The 9,802-nt window shown below is 41.4% G+C and overlaps 1 protein-coding gene and 1 long non-coding RNA gene across 13 annotated transcripts in view; one reads left to right on the top strand and one right to left on the bottom strand.

Moving 5' to 3' along the window:
• Positions 1-9,132, bottom strand: part of CSNK1A1 (casein kinase 1 alpha 1) — a 44,175-nt gene extending 35,043 nt beyond the window's left edge. For 3 of the 12 annotated variants that reach the window (XR_003685620.2, XM_028527957.2, XM_028527954.2), the window contains exons 1-2: positions 8,080-8,780; positions 7,350-7,456 (exon numbers count right to left, since the gene is read on the bottom strand). Coding sequence is in view for 10 of the 12 variants with exons in the window: in XM_028527957.2 (XP_028383758.1) it covers positions 7,350-7,456; positions 8,080-8,202 (230 nt within the window). In the remaining 2 variants the exon portion in view is untranslated. Of the gene's footprint in view, positions 1-7,349; positions 7,457-8,079 lie in introns of all 12 variants that reach the window. The other 9 variants (XR_004900401.1, XM_036013987.1, XM_028527953.2 and 6 more) reach the window with 7 other exon arrangements.
• On the top strand, positions 6,962-8,396 carry LOC118497889. Its single transcript, XR_004900402.1, has 2 exons — positions 6,962-7,249; positions 7,931-8,396. It is a non-coding gene; the product is annotated as an uncharacterized LOC118497889 (long non-coding RNA).
• Positions 9,133-9,802: the final 670 nt, after the last annotated feature.

A 9,802-nucleotide genomic window follows, 5' to 3' on the forward strand; every position in this document is an offset into this window, starting at 1 on the left:
TCACTTCTATGCTGATCTTGCTCAGATCTATCCCTGATCCTAATTCCCTGGCTTAAGTTTAGCTCTGTTTTTTTTTTTTTTTTTCCCCCCCGCTACTAACGTGACTACGTAAGAGTTAAACTTGGGATACCATATCACTTTAAGCTCAACATGTCCTTTTCATAAAATCCACCTTAAGGACATTATAGTGTGAGAGAAACCAAAATTCTCCCACCCCAATATATGCCTTTTGGGATACTGATTTTAAGCTGGCTATTAAAAAAGATTCAGAATGAACCTTTCACCCTCCCCCTTACCTGCCTAAAGAAAGGCAGACAGAAAAACAGGCCAGGTGGCTCAGTTGGTTAGAGCACCTTCCCAATACTCCCAAATTTTGGGTTCAATCCCTGGCCAGGGCACATACAAGAATTAACCAATGAATGTGTAAATTAGTAGAACAAAAAACTGATATTTTTTCCTCTCTCTCTAAAATCAATAAATTAAAAAAAATAGACAGAAAGAACCTGCTTAAAGGAAAAGGAACAACACCTTAACATAATAATATAAAATGTAGCAGAATGGGAGAAATCTAGCAAAGCCTGTTTGAACTTTCTTCTGTGTAACATTGCTTCTGGGTGGCCAGCAAGAATTTATCACCTTTGCTCTTATCTACCTGCAAATTGTGGGCTTCAAATTGCTAGGCCCCTGCCCCCTTTTCTTCTTTGTCCAAAAATGACATATGTAAAATCTCAACTGCCCAATGTATCTTTGGGTCTCACATATTTTTATGGCACCCTTGTATATACATCCATAGTTTTGGCACTTTGTCCTCAGGTACATTATTATTATTATTATTAGCTCAGGTACAACAACTTAGAAGGTGAGAGTAGTTATTTTTTGACCCACCCCAACATCTTCAGTGTAGGGAAATGAACTTCCTGACATTGCTGAACTAGAGCCAAAATAAATTCCCAAAAGCCAATACCACTGAGATGTTAACAGATACCTAAGCTATGTCCACAATAGCACACCTTTACTGTGAAATTAATAGACATTAGCACTTAATAATACGGTAGTGTTTTCACACCAGAATTCAAAGCTAAATAAGCTACTACAGCCATATTTCCATTTGTAAATTGGCTGCTAGTTAGTGAGCTCGGCTGAATATTTAAGACATAGTAAGTACTATAGAGATGATGAATATTCCCAAGAAGAACTGAGGAATTAACTATGCATGCATTAGGTACTCCTAAAATTCTATAAATGTGTATAAGCCATAACTTCCTACAGAGCTCCATTAAAAAGGTAAATGCACAGAGATAAAATAAAAGCAGAATTTCCTTGTTATGGATCATGCTTCTTTTTGCCCAACATTATTCTAAGAAATATAAAAGATATTTCCATCAGCCAGACATGGTTCTTTCCTTCAAGGAGCTTCTAGAAAGCTTTTTGTAGGAATGTATCTGAGAAGTGAATAGGAAAATGATTTCACATACTGGTTTTCAGAAATCAAAGCATTTGACTCGATGAGATTACAGTGTACTTTCCAGTATCATGCTTCCTAGTATAGGATTTCCTGAACTAAACCTCTTAGTTTATAGGAGGTAAGTAAAAATCCAACCTTATCAAATTGTAGTTCTAGGAAAAGATGGGGGTTCGTGAGTGTGGACAGAGAAGCACTATTATCAATCTCGGAAATACGGTACGGGACACTGGTTTCTAAACTTTGCTGTACATCAGGAACAACCCAGAGCTGTTGTAACTTGTGATGACTATGTTATACTCCAAACCAATCAAATCTCAGGTTGGTTAGAAGCCAGGCGTCAAAAATTTTCAAGTTCTCCAATGTGCAGCAAAGTTTGAGAACTGCTAATAGAGCTGAAAGGAGCAGTAAGATCTATTCAAATAACATATGAGCTATGTGACTTTAGGCAAATAACCACTCTGACTCATACGATTTATATGAAAACCCAACTTCAGAGGACTGTTATGATTCAATGAGACCAGGTACAATGCCCGAATAATGGTCAATTATTTTTTTTCTTGCATGTAGATAATAAAAAGGAATGTTTAGCCACACTGAATTCAACCACTTATTTGAATAGCATGTATCAATGTTATAAACAAAAGGCAACTATACATTAAAGTCAGAACAAATCATTACTGCATCAGAGAATGGGAGCCGTATTTTATCTTATGATCCCATCAAACTACATAATGCACTAAAAAACTCTTAGGACCTAGCTGATCTTACAAAACCCCTTTTTATAAATGAAAGCTGACATTACAAATTATAGAACTCATTCCAGTTCACATCTATATGACATCACAGTCGAATCCCAACTCTCATTGTAACTTTTCCGTTTCCCTTTATATTGAGGATCAGAATGCACTCTACAGCTAAACCTTTTTGTACAGCACTTCCAAAGTCCTCTTTAAAACAATATACCCCAATGATAGCTTACAGATAACGAAAAAGTAGTATTTTAGTCCTTCAATAGAGAACCAGGCGAAGAGCTGAACTGCCACTAAAGTATTCATCACCCCCACCTGATTATTTTATTAGGTAAATCTAATAGTGTACTTCATGGCAATAAACAGACTGCTAACCTGCAGTCATGCATAGACTAGTAACATCAAATCCAGAAAAAATAGTATGTAACCGTAATACAAAAAACCAATTAAGAAAAAGAACCTATGTTGTCACAGAACATAGCTTGCCAAAGACTATCACTTTTTTTAAAAATCAAATATTCTGTATCTCAATAGGAAGTATGGATTACACCAGTGCATGCATTTGTTCACACTGATTCAGTGGCACATTAAAAACTGTCCATTTCACTGCAACTACATCTCATTTTTTAAAAATCCCATTAACATATGTATTTGTCCATGTTATATGATTACTGGTCATTCAAAATTTCAAGAACCACCTGTGATAGTATTGGAAACAAAACAGTAACAAAAGCAACATATAAACTAGGTAATCATTTATATTATGAAAGCTATTAAGGTACTAACTTAACCTCAGAAAAACCTTTAAGCTCAAGGACTGATTTTTAATATAAACAGAATAAGCATAAAAGATGCAACTTACAACAGTGCTTCAAATTCTAGTTTTTTAATAGAGTTCTTGACATTAAGGTTCTCACTATAAACATTGATAATGAGAAAACCTTGCTTAAATATACTTTGAAACAAAATGATACAACTCTAAAAATAAAGCAAGGTAGTAAAATCCAAGAACTCTACTACACGAGTTCACAAGTATATACTCCAATTTAAAATGCAAATTAATAACGTCCAACAAAAGTCCTCACTCTGCAATCCATGGATTCTAATGGGAGAATAAGAATTACAAGCAGCTAGTTAAAAAGGAGGAGGCAAAGCATGGACCTGCACCTTCAAATGAAAAGGTGCAGGGCACGCAGGCGGGCGTGATCTGACCTTGATGTAAGGTAAAAATGGTTCACAGGAAAACAGGAGACTCTAAAGTCAAGAGTCTACTTTGTATTATGAGGTGTTGGGCTATACCTCTTAGGTTTCATCCAGCTCAAAAATGCTACCTAAGCATCATTACATCATTCCATAACTAGAAACCATTAGAAGCCAATATTAAACATCTTTAGTATGCTTTGGATTCAGTCCCTAGGAGTTAAAATCACATTTCTTGTGTATCCAGTGATCTTCCTAACAAAGACATGCTCAGTATAGATGTCACCTTTGTTCTCGGATAACAGCAGTAGGACTTATTTACAGGATATATCCTCAGTGCCAAAAAGCAAAGATTAAAATTTAAGCTGCTTTTAACACTGAAGAGTAAGGATTAACTAGTACTTTAAAAATATTTTCTAGAATACCTGACATTCAGAGGACAAAAAAATAGTTAAAAAACAAGGTAACAACAATCCTCCTGCCCCTCCCATCTTCTTTATTCATAATTTCCTTATAAAAGTAGGTCCCACTAATTTACTTCCTTCTAAATGATAACCTATGGTTTACCTGATGGAGATGCCATCTTCCAGAATCTTGAGTGGTGTCTCAACTAAGTAACATTCATAGGTAACATCTAGACATGACATTGAACTGTGATGAAATGCTTTCTGGCTACTATCTGAAAACAAGTCTTAAAATTTCCAAACTGAAACTTTTGGTATCAACTGGGTCAGTGACTCTAAGTAGGGACACATTCAAACAAATCCCTACGAGTATGCTCATATGCAAAACTTCTTCCAGGTTAAGGAAGAAAACCTAAACCTTTCTGTCTAGCACTCTCCCACTCCAGATAAATTAGAAAATATCTAAATTGGTAACATTCTTTTTATTTCCTTTTTTAAAAAAAGATTTTATGTATTTATTTTTAGAGAGAGGGGAAAGGAAGGAGAATGAAAGGGAAAGAAACAGCAATGTTCAACAGAACTATTGAGCAGCTGCATCTCGCTAGCCCCCAACTGGGGACTTGGCCTGCAACCCAGGCATGTGCCCTGACTGGGAATTGAACCAGCGACCTTCCTGTTGGCAGGCCAGCACTCCATCCACTGAGCTACACCAGCCAGGGCTCTTTTTATTTCATGGATGAGGAAAATGATAGGCTCCAAGTTAAGGGACTGAGGACCCCAGGTCACTGAGTCAATACCACACAGCTGATCTAAAGCTATTATCATAATTGTTTCTTTAGAAAACATTAGTTCAGAGTGTCACAAAGAAAGGGAGGGTTGTAACAGAAATACACTAATTTTAATTGAGTTCCCAGAGGCCAATTCCCAAGGTCCAAGAATTTTAGTTTCTTAAAAAATATCAGACATTATCATCCTCTCATTTTTGCTCTTTACACTGGACACTATGCCTCTGGGTAACAACAGCTATCTTAATAGGGTCCTTACTATGTTGATCAGCCAGGCCTGCTTTATAGGTCAGGAAAGGATGTTTCAAAGTATATTAAAGAAAATAGGCAGGGAGGGCCTGGAATAGGTGTAAATGCAGCAAAATCCAAATTTTTAAAATTAGTTTCAACACTCCTAAAACAATGGATAACATGTAGATTGTCTTACTTAATCTAGCTGAAGTCAATTTCATTCATTATTTACCAAACAAATCTCTAGAATGTATATGATGTGTCAGCGATTTGGAAGCAGTGGGGAACAAACCGAGGGGATGGGGAAGGTGTTGCCACCCAAATAAAGACTCATGTAAGTCTTTCTTACCCTTTCTGCATCAGTGACCGCCCTCTCACACTTAAAAGAACCAATGAACCACTTTTGTGTCTATGTACTGACTCCACCGCTCTTAAAACAAATTTATTCGTTCCCCACCTTCATCCAATTACTACATTCTGCCTGAGACTACTCCCATAAGCCACACTCTGCTCTGGGATGCCTGCCCCAACCAGTTCACCAAGCTCTCTTCCTCAGAGCCAGATCCTGAAATCCCATCTGCTCTCCCAGAAAGCCTTAACTTGAAGGCTAGGGCAACTCCTCTTTAGCTCCACCCACAGACAGTTTATATTGGTAACTACCACAACTCTGCACTCAACTTATAAATGATAGACGCCTATTATTTTGTTCACAAGTGGATTTCCTCTATTCATTGTTAAGTATATTAACTATTGCCCTTGTTGGTACGCATCAGAGTTGTCCTTAAATAAAAGCTACTAGATAAAAGGGCATGTATTTAATTTGGGGTTAGCACTGGAAACGCCAGATGCCTTTTTGTGTGTGAAATTTATAAAATCTCCCAACATGGACGAATCTAAAAAGCATTATGCTAAGAAGCCAAACACAAATATTGCATCATATATGATTGCATTTACGTGAAATTCTACAAAAAACTAGTGATGAAAAGCAAATCAGTGGGGGCCAAGGATGGAGAGATTACATGCAAAGGGAAGAGTTTTCCACTTTCAGGCTAATGCAATGAACAATTTCTCTGGGAACAGAGCTAAGTATTTCAATCAGAATTTTCATTCTTTCACAACAACAAATTTATTTTCCCACAAAAATTTTTTTAAAGGGATGGGAATCATAATTTACTTTCACTTACAACTAATGGAACATTTTATCATGCAATTTCTGTTTAAAATGTCTATCACCTTTAGAAATTGTTTAAGGATAGTGTTACTTTGTTTCTACATTAGAATGAATGTATGTAATCTAGTCTTTAATTCAAGATTTGAGAAATAGAAATTGGAATAGAAAGAGGCTATAGTAAATACTAAATCCACTTAATTCTCAACTATCTCCGGATATTTTTGAGTTATTTTGAAAAAACCAGTGGGTTTAAAGCTGTATTTACTCTTTTCTAGGAAAAGACTCTTGAATCTCAAAAGTCAAACTATTTGAAAACCCTTTAAACATTTCAAAGAACCTAGTCTGTCTCATTATCTTTACCTCCACCATTACTATTGTACTTGCCTTCACACCTCCCCCATAAAGCCACAATTTCCCTGATGTGACTGACAAGTTACTGACCAAGTAACTCAACAGGTTAAAGTTACTTACCAAACTGTGATATCGCAATTACACTTTCTTTTAATACAACTGAGATCCGAGTCAATTTCAACCTAGTGCTGTAAACCACCTTTGCTAGTACCCATAAAAATTTAGTACTCAGACAGAAGTGTAGCCAACCGTGCCATACTTGGAAGGGTAATTAACACCTTTAAAAGGATTCTTAAGGATTCTGTATAGTATAATTTAATAATTTCATGTCGCATCTGTTGCAAAGATCAGACTGTCATTATACCATTTCCTTCCTTGGACCCCATACCTCCTGCAGCTATATTCTTCTTTTCATAGGTCTAATCCACTCAGGGCTGCTAAAGGGGGAATCAAGGAAGCTTCCCTCGTGAACCCAAGCAGAGAAAAAGGCAGGAAAATGCGGTTGAGTCACGTCGTTCCGCCATTTTCTAAGCGGAGGAGGAAGACATGTTGGAACAAAAACACAACAAAAGAGCAGCCATTTCCCAAGCCAGCTCCAATAGCAACCCGAACCGACGGGGCCGGTCACTCCGGCCCCTTCAAATCCACTCCGCTGGACACACCTAAGGACTTCAGAGGCGCCCGACGTAAAGAAAGCGGCCGCCAACCCTTCCGGGTAGGGATCAAAGATGACCTGCAGGCTTAATGCAAAGGAAAGCCTCGGGAAAAGCGTCTGAAGCTAAAAGGAGCAGCGTGTGGCACTGAAATTCTAAACTAAGTTGGCAAACTGAAATTCACTCAGTGGTGGTGGGGACTTACGGTTCAAACGAAACCACCGGCCAAAGGCAGCCCAGGTAATGGAACGCCCAGCCCGGATGCAGGCGGTCCAGTTCCCGGCCTCTGCCTTTTTCCCCGTTCCACACTTCCCTCGGAGCATCGCTCGCGGGTTCTTACCGTATGTGGGGGATGCCGACCCCACCCTGAAGGATCTTATAGAGTTTGCTCTCGTACAGCAACTGGGGATGCCTGGCCTTCTGAGACTCTAGCTTCACTGCCACTTCCTGCAGGGGAAAGAGGGGATAATGGTATCAACATCTGTGGAGTCAATGTCACTTGGGAAAGGAGAGGAGACATTAGCAAAGCTCCAACTCGCGACCAGAAAGTGAGAGGCTGGGAAGAGAAAGCTCTCTTTGTAATTATAAAAGAAGGCTCCAGCCTCAGAGGCCTCTTCAGGGGGTAGTGACGAAATCAGCACGTCCTCTAAAGTGCAGAAAAATAATTCATCCAGAAAACGTAATGAGGGATTATGAAGAAATCAAGCGATCGGAAATTGTCCTAATTGGAACGAGAAGCCCAGTAGAACGGATACATACATCATATATATGTAAACTGGGAGGGCGGGTCATAGAAACAGGATTCTGCCGTTTTCACCTTAAACGACAGTTACAAAAACAAGTTAGATTACGGTACATTTTTAACGATCTGGGAAACTTCCTAGTTTATCCGTGCTTTCTATCGTGTTCTTTTCCTTTTAGGGAAAGAGCTTGAGAAAGGTTCCTAAGCCAAGAAAACTGGCTCCTCTGGACTCCCCAGTGCGTTCGGTGGGAAACCGCCCCGGCAGTGGTCGGGGGGTGGGGGGGAGGACGGGAGCGGCGTAGTCGTGAACCCCACCCCGGGTGATTACCTCGCCATTGGTGATGTTGATCGCCAGATAGATGTCCCCGAAGGAGCCAGACCCGATCTTCCGTACCAGTTTATATTTCCCTCCGACAATGAATTCGGCCTTGGAGCCGCTGCTGCTCGCCATCCTGAGAGACGAAGACGGAGGCTGGGGCCAAGCCCCGACACCTCTTAGAAGAGGACAGAGGCCTCTGCGCTCGTCCCCTGAGCAAGGCTGCGGAGGAGGGCGGCAGGAAACGGAAAACGTTGGCTTTTGGCGTCACAGGGCCCCAGAATCCGCCAAGGGGAACCCGATCACCGCTGCTCTGTCCGATTTTTTTTGGGGGGGGGGGGGGTCAGGCCGCAGTTTGTGAAGGGTTCTCGCGGTTCCCAGGCTGAGCCACTTGTTTCTGGGCTGCCGCCGGTGCCACGCTCTCGCGGCGACGTCGAGGGCTGGAAAAGGGGCGCGGTGAGTTAGGGCGGTGGTACCCTTGCCACCACTGCCGCCGGCTCCCGCCCGGAGGGACCCCTATCACTCCGCCGACGCCGCCATCTTGTTACTCCGGCTCCAGCCAACGCAAAATGCCCCCAGTCCCCGGGAGCCGCTTCTTCACGGCGCAGAGCACTCTGGGAAAGGGATCTCAGGCGCTAGCCCCGGAGGGTCGGCAGCGAGGAGGGCGGAACACGACCGGCGAATGTCGCGGCCCACGCTCCAAGCGTCATCTTGTCACCGCCCAAATGCTCCTGCGCACTGCAGCCCTGCTGATTGCGCAGGCGCTTCGCGGCCTCGTCTCACCCCCATCCCTGGATCATTTCCACTTCCGGTCGTAGGCTGTTCTGCTCTTGCAGCCTGTTTGTTCGTCGCCTCGGATACGCCCAGTCTCTGAAAGGCCCCGTGTCCCGAGGCGTCCAGAGCAGTTACAGAGGACACGCAGTTAGAGACGAGTCACTTTCATTTTTCTTGGAGGACGGAAGCTTCAGGTCTTGGGGTTGGGTATTGACCTCTGCTCGAGGCGGTTTTAAACTTTGATCTTTCCGCCACTCCCATTCCAGCCCAATTTCTCCAATTTCTCTTTTGAAAGAAGCTGTTGCCTCTGGTGGAGAGGAAGAGAAAAGCAGCCCTGGGCTGGCTGGGTTTGTTCCGGGCTCTTGATTTTTGCAAAGTCTAGCTGATTAGTCTTTTTTATTATTATTATTATTTAAGGATTTAAGGGTTAGAGAGGGAGAGAAACATCAATGTGAGGTTGCCTGTCACATGGCCCCCCACTGGGGACCTGGCCTGCAACCCAGGTATAAGCCCTAACTGGGAATTGAACCTGCGACCCTTTACTTTTCAGCCCACACTCAACCCACTGAGCTACACCAGCCAGGGCTGATTAGTCTTGCGCTACTGAAGAACCTAACATTGCTAGCAGACACAGTCAACAGAAAATAAAATTTACAACCGTAAAAAAACATAAAAGTTGTTATATCTACCCCCCGCCCCCCCAAAAAACCCTGAGGAATCAGGTCTTAGTATGTTGAAAACTGCAGCATTGACCCAAAAAACAGGATAGAGAGAACTATTACAAAATGAAAGTGACAGTGTTTGAAATATTACAAGTTTTGCTAAGAATGTATCAAAGAATCACACCTTGGCCATATTTTGTTTTTCAGAATTTGACCTGGGAAAATCAGTTTTGGTAGTACCGATGATCACAAAAGAAAACGTGGTTGATGCTATAATCTGTAATACCAATCAAACACTG

Source organism: Phyllostomus discolor, chromosome 13, assembly GCF_004126475.2.
Source record: "Phyllostomus discolor isolate MPI-MPIP mPhyDis1 chromosome 13, mPhyDis1.pri.v3, whole genome shotgun sequence".
NCBI lineage: Eukaryota > Metazoa > Chordata > Mammalia > Chiroptera > Phyllostomidae > Phyllostomus > Phyllostomus discolor.